Here is a 16,178-nt window from a genome sequence, read left to right as displayed (position 1 = left end):
AACAAAGGAAAACGGAGAAATGCAGAAAAATTATTTTCAATCCACCAAAACAAATAGAGCCTTAAATACAAATTACAACTAGAAAAAGCATACAAAATTTTCTTTTTCTTTTTCTTTTCCTTTTCCTATTCTGATTTAAGGATAAAATAGAACAAAAAGTACTTTAACAAGATATGGTGTGAAACTGATTACAAACCCATGACTGATTACAAATCTATCATAATCCTCATGACTTCATGAGTACATCAGGAAAAAAAAAAACCCATGAACTGTCCTCATATCTAGAACATTATAGTTTTGACAACCAATTGGGGATGTTTTTCTTCAAAAACATCATTGTAGAGTGATCATGATCAACTACTTGAGAGATACTTCTGCAACTGCCCGCTCAAGACAGCACTCTGAAGATCTGAATTTTAAAAAAAAAAAGAAAAAGAAAAATGCAAGATGACAGTTGAGAAGAGACAAGACAAACAAATTCATGCCACTGTAAACTTAGGAATCTGAATCTGAGATAGCATACCATCTGATCCTCCAATATGCTTGCCATTCACAAAAACTTGTGGAACTGTACGTTGACCAACCAGTTCAAGCAGGATATCCTGAATATGAGAACCATCATCTGAAAATGGCAATCAACAGTAGAAACATGTTGAACCAGATTCATTAGGAGTAACAAACGATATTATGGCCTGGACAAACAATAGACTCAAAGAATACCTCGGAGGTCAAGCTCCACAACAAATGGCTTTTCCTGCAGTTCATTAAATATACGCTTGGCACGTAAAGAGTATCTGCATCAATGTCGATAATCATAATGAAGAGGCTAGTGTATGATGCAAAGTCGAAACTTCCACTTTGAAAGCACAAAGACCATAGATGTAACACAAAACAATAACTAAGAACAAAGACCATGAAAGCACAAATGTCCATAATCTCCGATTTAACCTAAGATTTATGCAAAACCTTTAAACCATGAGTAATTTTTTACAAAGTTGATCAAGTTAAGAACATTGACCACTTGAGTAGCCCAAGCAAAAAGGTCATATGAAACAGCAGAGTTGAACCACTAGCTCAAGAATTAGGGGAAATCATACTTGTTTTATACTACAGAGTATGATTATGATCTAAAACAATACTCACATAATCAATAAACATGAAACTTCCCAATAATAATTATAGTAGTACTGTACTGATTTCCGTGTTCCAGATTTGTCAATTAGCATGGAATGGAGTATTAATAACAGTGAATAACACCCAAAAAAAAAAAAAAGGAAAAAAAAGAAATCAAGCCTCAGGAATTGTTAATCCCAAAATCAAAGTGTGATGTCAGTACGATATGTGAAGCAAAACCCTAATTAGTAATTACAATCAAAAGCGCAAAAAAACTTGTTTGAAGCAGAGCAACATAGAATTATGTGCGTTAGGATTTGAAACAAAGAAATCAGATTAGAGAATTACGGGCAGTATGATTTGGAGAAAACGGCGATTCGATTGGAGTAAATGACATTGTTGACGAAGGCAGAAGCTGAATTGCTGGCCATGGCTGCTTTGAATCCGCCATTGTCACCCAAAAAGAGCATCACGACAAAAAGGCTTAAAATCAGCCCAATTCGATCACACCGCTTCATCTTTCTCTCTCTTTCTTCTTCACTACGGAGTATGTCAACGCCTGATTCTGGTAATAACTTTGGATTATTAATTCATGTACTCGAGTATTTATTTTGTCATGTATACCAAATACTGCAAATGTACAACCCATTCACTTAGGCCCAATCTCAAATTCACCCCTTCTAGTATGCCCAAAATCTCAATTACTCCCGAGCTCAAATCTTTCCAATTTTCTAGATTGTTCTCTTCAATTTTCCCTATTCAGCGTTTATAACTTTACTTTTACGTCTTATTTGGTAATTAATGGATATTTGGTTAATAAGTCTTGATTGCAATAGATGTTTTAATCATACAAGTTATTAGTTGTTATTTCAATTAATCATGTTAGACGAAATGGCAATGTGATTGCCCATTTGTCTACTAGGGGCCTGTTCTCTACTCCCTCCGTCCCTAAATTACATTCCTCCTTTCTATTTTTGGTATTCCAAAATTACATTCCTCCTTTCTATCTTTGGTAAGTTTATTTTAATAAATCAACTCTCTTTTTCTGTTTTATATTTAATGCTTTCTCACTCATCCTTACCTAATCTCACTCATAATCCTTGTGCCAAATTATAATGAATATGATTGGTTAAAAATTTTCAATTAGGAGCATGTGATTGGTCCTTTTTTTTTGCAAAGGATTGATGACATGTCATGAGTAATAATTATTCTATCTTTGTACTTCCCATAGCATTATGTAATCATTGTTATTTGTCTTACTCCTTCCTTCTTAATTCCCGTGTAAATTACCAAAGAGGAATGTAATTTAGGGACGGAGGGAGTAGTTCTTAATTTCCTCTCTCATAAAATATTCAGTTCAGTTCACTTCACTTCAGATCCAATAAGTTCAGTTTAGTTTAGTTCAGCTCAGTTAATTAATACAGGCCCTAGATTAATTCCTGCTAATGGTGTTAGAACAAAACCCTTGTAAACTCTTTCTCGGTTTCCCCCAAGGCATTTTTATCGTGGAATTGGACTCTAGTTGGTTTAATAGTATTGCTTCCATGTTTTCCCTCAATAAAAAAAATAAAAAAAAAAAGTTATTAGTTGTTTTTAGTAAAAGATTTAGTTAAATTAATTGATAAATTATGTTTGTATTGTTACTTGAGCATATAAGATAATATTACTTGAATAGGGTAATATTTTCAATTTACATGGAAAATAAGAAAATTTGGGATAAAATCATATGCTTGTAATGATTCACGGAAATAGTGTTAGGGTATTACACAATGTTTCTAAAGTTATCAATTGCCTAAAATTGTACGTCAACTAACCTCAAAGAGGCCATAAAGACAGAGTGAAAATCAATCCCATGATATGTTGAAACCGAGAGAAGCTCTGAGCACTTGTGTTATCCCTAGGTTGAATATTTCTACACCAAACAAAATTACATATAAACAATATTTAGATCAACTCTTACCAAACTATCAATATCTCTCATTAATTTAAAATTAAATACCAAATAAGTATACTGGAATTTGTGCGTAAAAATTGTGAAAGAAATGAATAGACTTATCACTTATGATATGCCTAGTAAAACCATATCCTTCCTAAAAAAAACATTGAGTATGATGAAACCCAAAGGCCAAAGCTATGTATTTGGCAATTACCAATATGCAAATCAATAAAATAGAACAATTATGAATTGGTAATACAACAATAATGAATTATGATAATACGTACGAATAATTGATTAGATGTTATTGATCTAAGTATTGAACAGAACAGAACAGAACAGAACACAATGAAGATGACAAGGGAAAAGAATGAGCTAATTGGGAGAGTCCTTGAAAAGCTGATCATAAGCTTCGAGCTCCTCGTAATAAACATCCCACACACATCGAACGCACCCACTTCCACAGCAATCCCCTGCTTCCGGCTTCTCCGGCGGCGTTGGCTGTTCCTTCTTCTTCACCGGCGTAGGCAGTTTCTCTTTCTCTTTCTCTTTTTCTTCCTCCGGCGTCGTCGGCTTGTTCTCGGCCATCAGAGTTGTTGTTCGTGCAAAGATTCTGATTTGTAAATTAATTGTGCCTGGATTGAGTTGGGTTTGACCTCGATGTTGATGATACTGAACTAGATTGAATCCTCTCAGCCTCAACATGCGCAATTGCAACACCGATCCGCCACCGTTGAATTTCAAAGGAGGGGAGATTGAATTTCAATATTGTCTGCATATTTTTCTATGCTTTATTATTTATTTATATTTATATTTATATTTTGACCCACTTGTTATTCTCTGGACACTTGGCGGTGCTTTATTTGTTTGTCAAAAACACTCTGGGCCCTCTATCCTCTTGGGCTCATAAGAGCCAGCCCTGATAAATATGGAATCATAATACCCATTTTTTACAGATTTGAAATTTAATAATGTCCTCTATATACATCACTGTAACATATTATATCAACTACATAGTACATACTTGGTATTTGTTTGGTTGACATCAAAATATGTTAATAATTACATCAAAATGAAGTTGTTTGGTTGATAAAAATAAGAGAATCTTCACTTCTAAAGAACTCACAAAATGAATGAAATTGATGTTCCATAAAAACAGAAACACCTTCTCATGCCTATAAGAGTTTATAAGTGCTTTTTTTTTCACAAATATTATTTTCACTTTTTTTAAAATGATTGTTATCACTCAATTCTAATCATTTAAAAAAAAAAAAAAATCTATTCGTTTAAAAAAAAATAATAATTGTCTTTTAGTATAAGATGCTTCTCCATCTCACATTAGTCTAAAAGACTGGATATATGGGAAATATTGAAAGAATAAGTTTTATAAAGACAAGAATGCAACCATGCATGCAAGTGGCTTTAATTAAGTAGACTTATCACTAAAAAAAAAAAAGGTAGACAATTGGTATGCGATCTGTGGGAGTGTGATAGAATATTTAATTTAAAAAGCTGATGAAAAGTTATGGTTTCAGTATATGAACATCCCATTTGTCTGATTATAGCTCTTACATTAAAGTAGGTCATCATTGCCATAAGTTTTGAAGCATTAATACAATTGCAGTAGGTATCTTATTTCGTTCTCCGTGCTCATCATTCAAAACCATGTCTTCCTTACTACAAATAGGTACTTCATTTCCTGCTACCAACTTTAATTGCTTGTACGTGTGATCAGCTTACATTTTCATACTGTATTCTGCTTCTTCATATTATGTGACTAGCAAATAGCAATAATGTATTTGGCTTGATGTTTGAATTAAGTAATCATTTACCATCAATAATTTGTTGTACTGATCACACTTCCTCCGTTCCACAGAACCAATGTTTCATACTCGCTTTACTTTTTTTGCTTAGATGTATCAAGTGTCACTTTTCATGTATAATTACAGTACAGTACAGTACAGTACAGTACTAATTTTAATGTCTGCAAAGTTTCCATTCTCATAACAACTACTTCTATCTATTTGAGGAGCCAAATTAAATATTCTAATTACTCCACCTTTAAACCATATGCAGGGCTTTTCCATGAGGTCAGAGGAACATTTTTTGATTTGAGTTCTTCCTCATTTCACAGAACTGTAATAGATGCCATGAACCTTATTTTCCTGGTCTTCTTTTATTTGGTTGTTGGGCTCGCAATTTTTAGCAGAGAGCGCAAGCAAAGGAGCTTCAATAGGAACTGGTTCTTTCTAGCCGTTTCACTATGCAGCACTCTTGTAAGCATTGCATATCTCAGTATAGGATCATGGGACCTTTTATCGTGTTATGAGCAACTAGAGAAACTAATTTGGCAAATTTATCTTCTTAGGGGAGTAGTTTGGTTCTCCTTAGCTGTGTCTTTAAATGTTCAAAGCTCAGGATGGGTCAAGATTTTTTTATGTACATGGTGGACATCTTACTTTGTACTAGCCTCAGTATTAAATGTAGAGTTACTCATAAGAAAAGAAATTCAAATCATAGATGTTGTGCAATGGCCAATAACTGCTTTGCTGTTTGTTTGTGCTGTCAAAGTGATGATGCTAAGCCATGATTCTGTTGAGTTGACTGTAACTACTGATTCTTTATCCGAATCTTTTTTATCCGAAGAAACTCTGAAATCTCAAGCTCACCGAGTTAAGCTCAGTTTCTTGAGTAGTTTAACCTTCAGTTGGCTAAATCCATTACTTGATTTGGGCTATTCAAAACCCTTAATTCTTGAGGACATCCCCTGTCTATGTTCTGAAGATGAAGCCAGTTTAGCTTACAAGAAATTTAGTGATGTATGGGACAACTTGACCAAGGACAAAAGCTCAGAGAGCAAGCAAAACCTGATTATTAGAACCTTGGCCAGAGTTTACTTGAAAGACATGTTGTTTGAAGGGACATTCGCTTTAGCTAGAACAATAACTGTAGTACTCTCTCCCTTGCTACTGTATGCCTTCATTAGATATTCAAATGACAGTACGGAACAGAATCTATATCAAGGTCTTTTATGGTTAGTTTGTCTGGTAGTTGTTAAGGTGGTTGAATCTTTGTCCCAAAGGCAATGGAATTTTTATGCAAAAAGGTCAGGAATGAAAATAAGGTCTGCTTTGATGGTGGCTATTTTCCACAAGCAGCTAAAACTTTCTGCCGTGGCAAGAAAGATTCACTCAACTGGTGAGATTGTTAACTACATAATGGTGGATGCTTATCGTATGGGTGAAATCTCCTGGTATTTCCATTCAGCCTGGAGTTGTCTACTTCAGCTCCTTCTATCACTAGGAATCCTTATTGGAATCGTGGGCCTTGGAGCTCTACCAGCCTTGCTTCCTCTTGTTATCTGTGGGATCTTCAATATTCCGTTTGCCAAACGACTCCAAGAGTGCAAGGCTGAGTCCATGGCAGCTCAGGACAAGAGGTTGAGAGCCACTTCAGAGATCCTCTCTAGCATGAAGATCATTAAGTTGCAATCATGGGAAGAACATTTCCTGAAGCTGATCTATTCACTCCGAGATAACGAGTTTAAATGGCTGAGAGACGCACAACATAATGTTGCCAACGGCACTGCCTTATTTTGGCTATCTCCCACAATAATATCTTCAATGGCCTTTTGGGGTTGCTCTATTTTCAGGAGTGCTCCTTTAGATGCTGTCACTATGTTCACCATCATTGCAGCTTTAGGAGTTATGGGGGAGCCAGTTGTACAGCTGCCTGCAGTTTTCTCTTCAATAATCCAAGCAATGGTGTCATTTCACAGGATCAATACATTTCTGCTAGATGATGAAGTATATATTACTGATGCTATTGGAAGTGGTACAACGGTAAATCCAGAGAACAATGTAGAATTACAAGATGGAAATTTTAGCTGGGATCCAGAATCTCCAACATTAACCTTGAGAGATTTATCTTTAGAGGTGAGGCCAGGAGAGAAAGTTGCAATTTGTGGGCCTGTTGGAGCTGGGAAATCTTCACTTCTTTATGCTTTACTTGGTGAAATGCCCAAAATATCAGGCAGGGTAAAGCATTCTTTTGTTCTTGTTTGTAAGTATAATTTATCCTCAAAAAAATGCTTTTCGTCTGACACTTCCTGTATTTAGGTCGATGTGTTTGGATCCATAGCATATGTTTCTCAAAGTGCTTGGATACAAAGTGGGACAGTTCGCGATAATATATGCTACGGTAAGCCAATGGACAGCAGAATATATGAGAAGGCCATCAATGCTTGTGCTCTTGTTAAAGACATCATGAACTTTAGCCACGGTGATCTGACAGAAATTGGTCAAAGAGGTATAAATTTGAGCGGAGGTCAGAAGCAGCGGCTTCAGTTGGCTCGAGCTGTTTATAGCGATGCTGATATTTACCTCCTTGATGACCCTTTCAGTGCAGTTGACGCACATACTGCAGCTGCCCTGTTTAACGTGAGCAAACTGACTCAAGTTCTACTACATCAGAAAAATAAAAAGTAAAAATTGATATTTTGATGTGGTTATTGCAAAGACTAACTGCTGATGGTTTTACAGAACTGTGTCATGGGTGCTTTAAGGAACAAGACCGTAATTCTAGTCACCCATCAAGTGGAGTTTCTGTCACAAGTTGATAAAGTTTTGGTATAAAATAAATAGAGATACCTCTGTATTACAATAAAAATTGGTAGTTCTTCCTTCAAAAGCAAAGAAAGACAACTTAGCTTGTTTGTGGGGGCCTGTGCAGGTTATGAAAAGCGGTCAAATTACACAACATGGAAGCTATGAGGATCTTTTGATGATTGGAACAACATTTGAGCAGCTTGTCAATGCACATAAGAACGCAGTTACACAGTTAGGTCATTCAAGTATTGCACCAGAAAGAGAACTTCACCAGGCTACATTTGACAGACCAGTAGTGTTTTCTGACACTTGTGATGACAATAGTGACATTCCTGAGAAAATTTCACCACTGCAACTAACAGAAGAGGAGGAAAAAGGAGCCGGAGATGTAGGATACAAGCCATACTTGGATTACATATCGGCCTCAAAGGGTCTAACTGTCCTGTTTTTAAGTGTAATCTCACAGATTGGTTTTGTAGCTTTCCAAGCTGCTTCAAGATATTGGTTAGCTTTTGCGATTCAGATTCCTGAACTAAGCATGAGCACTTTAATAGGGGTTTATGCAGGACTTTCCTTCCTTAGTATAATATTTGTACACCTCAGGTCTTTGTTCACAGTTCAGTTAGGCCTTAAAGCTTCCAGAGCTTTTTTCGAGAGTTTCATGAATTCAATATTCAGAGCTCCAATGCTTTTCTTTGATTCAACTCCAGTTGGACGAATTTTGACTAGAGTAAGATGATATCTAATCTATTGATCTTCTGATTAAGCTTAATGTTATCTTTCTAGTGTGAATGATCTTTCCTCTACCTCGATCTGCAGGCATCATCAGATTTTAGCATTTTGGATTTCGAAATACCTTTCGGAATTTCCTACGTGTTGTCTGTTGCAATTGAGGTAGCAGGAATTATTTTGGTCATGGCCATGGTGACTTGGCAGGTACTCATTGTGGGAATTCTTACCTTGGTAGCATCAAAATTATTTCAGGTACTTTTTCCCGAACCATCTGTGCCTAATTATTATCTTCCTTAACTTACATCATTTCTGATTGACCTTTCCTTCAAATACTTCAGAATAAGTATCTAGCTTCTGCAAGGGAGATAATACGTATAAATGGAACCACAAAGGCACCAATCATGAATTATGCAGCTGAGGCATCTCAAGGGATGATAACCATCAGGGCATTTAAAGAGGTAGATCAGTTTATCAACAAGTACCTGAAGCTTGTCGATACTGATGCTAAGCTATTTTTCTACTCAAACACGGCCATGGAGTGGTTGATTATAAGAATTGAGGCTCTTCAGAATATGACACTCTTTACTGCTGCTTTTCTCTTTGTTATACTTCCTAAGGGTTCTATACCGCCAGGTAGTATAATGTTTATTCACCTAATCATCTCATTAAGATTGCATTTCACCAATTCATACCTACAATAACTGCAGCAGAGCTTAATCTTTTGTGTTTCCTGTTTTTCTTCTTGTTCTGCAGGACTTGTAGGGCTTTCTCTTTCCTATGCTCTAACATTGAAGGCCACCTACGTCTTCATGACGCAATGGTACTGTAACACGTCTAACTACATCATTTCAGTTGAAAGAATTAAACAGTTTATGCACATAGAACCTGAACCTCAAACTAACATTGAAGATAATAGAGCTCCATTATCTTGGCCCTCAAAGGGTAGGATCGAGTTACAAGATCTCAAGGTATGAAAAAAAATGTAAACAATGGAAATTCTTAGAATCCTCAAGTCTTAGCTTATGCAACTCTAACCTTTTTAGAGATGCCAAAGTTCTTATTAACTTCTTCTGTTGCACGATCTCAGATAAAATACCAGCAAAGTGCTCCACTAGTTCTCAAGGGAATCACGTGTATTTTTAAAGAGGGTACACGAGTAGGGATTGTGGGGAGAACTGGAAGTGGGAAAACAACACTGATAAGTGCATTGTTCCGATTAGTAGAGCCTCATAGCGGAAGAATTTGTATTGATGACATAAACATTTGCGCTATTGGACTCAAGAATTTACGGACTAAACTTAGTGTCATTCCCCAAGAACCAACTCTCTTTCGAGGTAGCATTCGATCTAACATGGACCCTCTTGGTTTATACTCTGATGCTGAAATATGGGAGGTAATTTTTATATCTTAAGACATACTTCAACATTTTTGATATAATCCTATTGAATAGATAAATTTAGGACTCTTGTCAACCTATTCATCATTTTGGCAGGCACTAGAGAAGTGTCAGCTTAAGATTACAGTTACTAACCTTCTGAATCAGCTGGACTCATCAGGTTAGTTCAATCAAGTATCCTCAGTCTAAGAATTGTTATTTCTTTTTCCCCCTCCTTTCCTTCTAAATCAGATTGAGTATTGGGTGTTTGATAAAACCATATATCTTCATAGTCGGTGATGAAGGTGAAAATTGGAGCATGGGGCAGCGCCAATTATTTTGTCTTGGAAGAGTCCTCTTGAGGAGAAACAAAATTCTTGTGTTAGATGAAGCCACAGCTTCCATAGACTGCAACTGATGCTATCCTTCAGAAAATTATTAGAGAAGAATTTTCTGAATGCACAGTAATAACAGTAGCTCACAGGGTTCCAACTGTAATAGACAGTGACATGGTTATGGTTCTTTCTAATGGTATGCTTCATGATCCTCATTCTTTGTTTATCACGAATAGCATTATACCTGAATACTGGACACCAACCATTGATATTTAGCCTCTTTAGTGCTTTCAGAATATTTTGAACTTCAGAGTTCTAATTACTGATATAGGCTGATGTGAAGAAATATGGCTGATCTAATTTGTGCAGGTGAGATGGTGGAGTATGATGAACCCTCTAAACTCATGCAAAGCAGCTCATCGTTTGCCAACCTTGTAGCTGAATATTGGTCCAGCTGCAGGGGCAGCTCCTTCCAGAAAATCGAGAATGCCTCGCAACAACATACCTTTTAAGATGTTAAATCATCTTTTATGTTCATAGACAGGTAATAGAATGTTGTATTTCAAGGCTCTTCAAGCTTAAAATATTTTTTAAGAAATCATGAACTAGAGCTAGTGGTTCCAATAAACACCTACAGAGTACTTCTTATTTAAGCAAATGTAAACTTATTTCCAGAGATATTTATTCCAGAGCACGAACATACCAAGTTACCAACTAAGTTAACAAACGCAAAGGACATACAACAAACAAAACAAATTCATCTTTATAAGCAATGAACTAATTTAATCTTTCATCAATTCAATGTTTTAATTGTGGGATCATTTCAACTTGTATTAGTCTTCTTTGGGATATCCTCTGAAGCCAAGCAAGAGAAGCAAAAGATTAAAGTAGTCGACTTTGTAACCCACCCTACAAAACTCCAACTTAAACGCATTCCATGGAGGATACCTTGCAGACAAATCAGGAAAGTAGCCTCGGTACAGCACGGATTTCTCATGGCTAAACGCATCAAAAGAGTACTTTCCATGATATTTTCCCATCCCGCTCTGTCCTACTCCTCCAAATGGCAGCTCATCACAAATATACTACAAGAACATCAATCAAACAACCACCGTATGTACTTAGAAATAAGCAACAATAAAAAATGGATCATTATTTTAACATGGACTTAAGATCATGAGCATTACCTGAATTAAAACATCATTAAAAAGCAAACTTCCAGAGGAAGTTTCTGAGACTATCCGCTTTTTGAACTTATTGTTGTGTGTAAATGCATAAAGAGCAAGTGGCTTTGGTCTCATATTGATGAATTCAATACTTTCTTGAATGTTCTTCAACTGCTCACAAAATCTTTTATCAGAAAACTTTGTACAGGATACCAAAGTAGAGAAACAAAACACTAACTTCATACTGAGAGGGAACAAAAGGAGTATATATATGTTCTTACAGTTATAATTGGCAAAATTGGGCCGAATATCTCCTCATTCATGACCACAGAATCAAGTGGAGGATTTAGTAAGATAGTTGGCTCAATAAGCCTGCAAGTGAAGAACTCCTCATCTCATCAAAAGAATTAAGAATCTCCCATTTTTATAATAAAATCAGATGGGATTTTACTTTGGGGAGCTTTTCTATTGATGGATTTTGGTAAGAGAAGAAATTTACAAATTTTTTTCGTCATATGAGCCTCCATGCACAATTGAAGCTGCCACTGCTGGATCCTTAAGATAATTACACACTCTGTCAAAATGATGCTTATTCACAATCCTACTGATATTTCCCAAGGTCTCTATGTTCTCCCCATAAAGTCTTCTCACCAACGTTTTGAGCAAGTCAACCTAAAACAATTATACTGATTAAATGACAAGGAACGTGGTGAAGATTTGTCTGTACAAAGTACATGGATGGAATGTATGTAATACCAATGAGGATGCAAACTTCTCCTCCACAAGCACATAATCTATAGCAATGCAAGCTTGTCCACAGCAAGCGCCCCACTTAGCAGATGTAAGCCTCCGAATAGCCACCTTACACAAATATGTTGAGTTCAACAAGATTAAATTAGACATCACAAGAGGATAAAGCTTAACACGAATTCATATTCTTTTATGACTGCTATTATAGTTGAAGTCGTGACATACCTTGAGATTAGAGGAGATTGAAGAGTAATCAAAGATGATGGGGCATTTACCCCCAAGCTCTAAAGTGACAGGCGTTAAATGCTTAGCAGCTTCAGTCATCACTATTCGACCAACCCTTGGACTTCCTGATCAGATTAAGTGACATACTTTGTTTAACAGAATTACAGTAGCTAGAGTTATTTCTTCATTAAAATTAGTTAGACAAATAATAATGGTAGGTAGCTAATTATTGGGAACACACCAGTGTAGAAAACCTTGTCCCATTTCTGTTGCAAGAGCTGCTGGCTAACATCAGGTCCTCCTTCAATGACCTTAATTGCGGTGTTATCCAAGTACTGAGGAATGGTGTTAGCAAGAAACGAAGAGGTCGCCGGTGCCATCTCTGAGGGCTTTATGACAACCGCATTTCCTGCAGCTATAGCTCCAATCAATGGTTCCAATGCCAAGTCTAATCATCAAAATTGAAATGTCATTATAGAATCTAGTCAGTTAATTGTTATACTAGTACTAGTATTAAAAAACCAAAATGTAATGCCAAACCTAAAGGGTAGTTCCAAGATGTCATAATGAGAACAAGGCCATATGGTTCTGGTACTACTTCTCCCTTGGCAGGGAAAAATAGCAATCTAATCCCAGCCTGCACAATAAATTGCATTTAACAATTTTACGTACTGTATCATATACTTCGTACTTTCGTACATGTCGTATAACAAATTAAGAAAAGAATCCACCTTTTTGGGTGCCATCCAGTTCTTCAGGCAACTCAAAGCATGGACGATAGCTTTCTTTGAAGGTCCAACCTATCAATGTAAATTAGAATTAGAATATCAACTGTTTGTCAAACAGATCAAGAGTAATGAGTTATGATTATTCTTATAAAGTACGGAGTAACATTTAATGACAGTGTGTGACATTGTCATAATTTGTCAATTGTACTAATAAACTCTATTAGAATTTTAAATTTTATAGAAAATATACATATACAGGGGTTACTGATGAAATTATGCATGTAGACGTCTGTAATATGATATCAATGTGTATGCCTCATGAATGGTATAGTAGTTGGGCATATGTGTTGGATAGCTAGTATAGTAGTATGTGTGTTTCACGTGTTGCTGTGTTATGGGTGCGTCAAAGGCACATGCATCATGCGTGTACTACATCACCTCACATGCAACAAGGCCTTTTTTTACAACACATTACACTACAACGATTGCAAACAAACACAAAGGAACTAAGTTTTCTTCATAGCATTAGTGCTGCTTTACACGATACAAGTCATGACATAATATAAGACAGATAATTAAACTAAGCTAAATCAAATGAATTCATTTGGAGGACTATATGGATCGAGTTGTAACATACCTCATACCGCCTTCTTTGTCCCTAAAATGTGTTATATTAATATATTACCAATATATTTATGCACAATTTTGGTTAAAAAATGATAATAAAAAGCTCTGATTATGCAAAATATTGCCAAAACACCCCATATATAAAGATACTCCGTACCACTTTGTCCATACACAGGGTTGCATTAAATACATCTCCAATTTAGCAACGACAATTTGTGGAAATCTACTGATCTATCATCTATGTAATTTAGTAATCTATCATAGCAAATTCCCTTTACCTTTCCCCTCCCTTCAACAAAAAAGACAAATATAGATTAATATGAGCTAGGTCAATTATTGGTTAAAACAAAATTTTACCAAAACTTTACAATAACATGCTAAAATTAGATTTTTACTAGATATCTTAACTTTAGCAAAACTTAATTATATATATTAATTAAGTAATACGTATATAAAAGAGACATAAGATTTTAAAATATGATTGAAAAATAATTTTTAAAAAGCATGAAAGATTTAAGGATAAGAATACCTCATCCTTGAAAGCTTCAATTTTGCTCTTGCCAACATCATCATAAAGTGCTTGAAAACACTTGTTTTCTTGGTCTGTAACCATTTTTAAGAGAGATTGAAGCTGTGCTTTCCTCCATTCAAAAGTCTTTGTTTTTCCACTTTTGAAGGTCTCCCTTAGCTCATCTAAGCTCTTAGTAGATCTTTGATCCATTTTCTTTAATTGTTGGTTAGTGCTTATAGCCTCGATCTTACGATGATATCATATTATATAGTACACACACTAACTTATTCTTATGTGAAAGAAAGAAAGAAAGAAAGGTTGCTTTACTTGCAAAGATAAACGTACGAGAGTTGCCGCTGAAACACCGTGAATTTCCAACTAACCAAATAAATGAGCACATTTAATAAGTGGGGGCTAAACTTAACGTCAATTAAATTATCCTTGATATTTTAAGCTGTATAAACTACACTACATTACTACCAGTACCGAGTAGCAGTATGTAGCCAGTAGGTTCATATTTACTGTTTGGCATGCACCCTTGACTACCCTACCATAGATTTTTATTATTAAATGATTTTTTGTAATCTTTATATTTCCTCATCATAATCTTACATTATATGGATTAAGGTTTTGTAGAATGGATTACTCTAGTTTTCTCTTGTAAAGTAATCTACGACAACCCCTTTCTAGGATGGGCTCATGAAGAAAAATTCTATCATAAATGATCTTTTATCACGGGTTTATGACGAGAATTCCCGTTGTTAATAGGCTCTTTTCTTGCATTGTAGTGATATATTTATGCTCATTTTAGATTGCTGGTCCATATTGTAATTCGAGTATTTTAAATTTTGATTTATTGTAGCCAAATTGATTGAGAGTGAAGTTGTAAGTAACTTGTTATAGTGTTTTTAGAAAAATTTAAAAAAAAAAAAAAAAAAAAAGAGCAAATCAATATGGTTGGATGTTGGATCTGAAAAGCAAGCAGCCAAAAAGAAATAAAGGTGGTGTGGATGAATGTAAAATCAAAATCATGAGGATTATAATTTAACTTAAAAGCACGAGCATAATTAAGCTTAAGCATGAGAGGGTTACGTTTATTTCCCATGTATAATTCCAATCACGTACCACGTACATTTAATAAAAAAAATAACCCATTTATTACTTTTTCCTTGTTGTTTAATTTTCCCATAGTTCCAATTACACATATATAGATGACTACTTTTTTGTTGTTGTTTTATTTTTGGCAAAATGAGTACCTCCTTTTGTTTACAGGCATGTTCCATCAACTACTCCTATCTATACTTTATTTTAACAGGACGATGCTTTAATTATTAATGCAAACGCCACATTATTTTACTACACTAGTACAATTCCACCTTTATTCATCTCTTCTTTATTTCTTTCTTTTATTACTCCGAGTATAAGGCAGGAGGTGAAACATAAAGAGCATAACATAAGAGATTTGTTCAATTCATCGATAAAATAACAAAATTAAAGAAAATGGGAAGAGGAAAACTAGAAATAAAAAGGATAGAAAACACAGCCAACAGACAGGTAACATTTTCAAAGTGAAGGAATGGTATAATCAAGAAAGCTCAAGAACTTAGTGTTTTATGCGATGCCAAAGTTTCCTTAATCATCATCTCCTCCTCCTCCACCAACAGACTTTACCATTACATCACCCCCGGCATCGAGTATTCCTCTACGTACTTTCTTTTTTATTTTGTCAATTATTTAATTTGCACGTATTTACTAATTAAGCTACCTCTTTTATGCTTTTTCCGATTGATTAATTAATTCTTAAGAAGATGTATGACGAGTATCAGAAGGTTGAAGGTGTTTATCTCTGGCGTAAACACTATGAGGTTCTTTATTTTTCTATTTTTCGACCAAATTACACTTTATTAATTACTGTAATGCATTCATCACTGTATATATAGCTAGAGCCACAGTAGTTAATGGGGTCTAAATATGATCGATGCAGCAAATGAAAGAGCGAGAGAGAAAGCTAGCTGAGGTCAATAATACGCTGCGAACAGAGATTAGGTATGGTATAGCGCTTATCACATGCAA

At 35.3% G+C, this 16,178-nt stretch overlaps 3 protein-coding genes and 1 pseudogene across 4 annotated transcripts in view; 1 reads left to right on the top strand and 3 right to left on the bottom strand.

The window, feature by feature from the left end:
- Positions 1–3,825, bottom strand: part of TRX1 (thioredoxin H-type 1) — a 64,203-nt gene extending 60,378 nt beyond the window's left edge. Inside the window, exon 1 of the mRNA XM_081621906.1 lies at positions 3,586–3,825. The gene's annotated coding sequence lies outside the window, so the exon portion shown is untranslated. The remainder of the gene's footprint in view (positions 1–3,585) is intronic.
- LOC145561796 (glutaredoxin-C3-like) lies at positions 197–1,676 on the bottom strand. Its single transcript, XM_081621905.1, has 4 exons — positions 1,462–1,676; positions 721–794; positions 524–622; positions 197–409 (listed from the first exon to the last, which is right to left on the bottom strand). Exons 1-4 carry the CDS (start codon positions 1,629–1,631, stop codon positions 354–356), a joined length of 399 nt encoding a protein of 132 aa, XP_081478031.1. The 5' UTR covers positions 1,632–1,676; the 3' UTR covers positions 197–353.
- A 775-nt stretch (positions 3,826–4,600) lies between the features above and the next one.
- Positions 4,601–10,611, top strand: LOC145561792 (ABC transporter C family member 8-like; annotated as a pseudogene). Its single transcript, XR_014094223.1, has 12 exons — positions 4,601–4,736; positions 5,126–7,086; positions 7,168–7,488; positions 7,591–7,677; positions 7,781–8,386; positions 8,476–8,640; positions 8,727–9,021; positions 9,142–9,356; positions 9,476–9,781; positions 9,881–9,944; positions 10,057–10,294; positions 10,468–10,611. The product of XR_014094223.1 is annotated as an ABC transporter C family member 8-like (transcript).
- A 225-nt stretch (positions 10,612–10,836) lies between these two features.
- ALDH3F1 (aldehyde dehydrogenase 3F1) lies at positions 10,837–14,416 on the bottom strand. Its single transcript, XM_081621900.1, has 10 exons — positions 14,124–14,416; positions 12,971–13,039; positions 12,780–12,876; positions 12,481–12,687; positions 12,240–12,364; positions 12,021–12,125; positions 11,764–11,936; positions 11,546–11,636; positions 11,286–11,435; positions 10,837–11,183 (listed from the first exon to the last, which is right to left on the bottom strand). Exons 1-10 carry the CDS (start codon positions 14,313–14,315, stop codon positions 10,932–10,934), a joined length of 1,461 nt encoding a protein of 486 aa, XP_081478026.1. The 5' UTR covers positions 14,316–14,416; the 3' UTR covers positions 10,837–10,931.
- Between the last annotated feature and the right edge of the window lie 1,762 nt (positions 14,417–16,178).

The sequence above is a fragment of the Chenopodium album genome, chromosome 10 (assembly GCF_948465745.1).
Source record: "Chenopodium album chromosome 10, dcCheAlbu1.1, whole genome shotgun sequence".
Lineage (NCBI taxonomy): Eukaryota > Viridiplantae > Streptophyta > Magnoliopsida > Caryophyllales > Amaranthaceae > Chenopodium > Chenopodium album.
The sequence above is the reverse complement of the archived record's forward strand: the minus strand, read 5'-3'. Positions and strand labels throughout refer to the sequence as shown.

Excerpts from the sequence above, each read along its gene's own strand:
- LOC145561796 (XM_081621905.1), bottom strand. The coding sequence starts at position 1,631 with ATGAAGCGGTGTGATCGAATTGGGCTGATTTTAAGCCTTTTTGTCGTG. Across the intron at positions 795-1,461 it reads TTCTCCAAATCATACTGCCC|ATACTCTTTACGTGCCAAGC; the intron begins GTAATTCTCTAA and ends ACATTGATGCAG. Across the intron at positions 623-720 it reads TGTGGAGCTTGACCTCCGAG|ATGATGGTTCTCATATTCAG; the intron begins GTATTCTTTGAG and ends TGCCATTTTCAG.
- ALDH3F1 (XM_081621900.1), bottom strand. The coding sequence starts at position 14,315 with ATGGATCAAAGATCTACTAAGAGCTTAGATGAGCTAAGGGAGACCTTC. Across the intron at positions 12,688-12,779 it reads ATCTTGGAACTACCCTTTAG|ACTTGGCATTGGAACCATTG; the intron begins GTTTGGCATTAC and ends TTTGATGATTAG. Across the intron at positions 12,365-12,480 it reads GGACAAGGTTTTCTACACTG|GAAGTCCAAGGGTTGGTCGA; the intron begins GTGTGTTCCCAA and ends TAATCTGATCAG.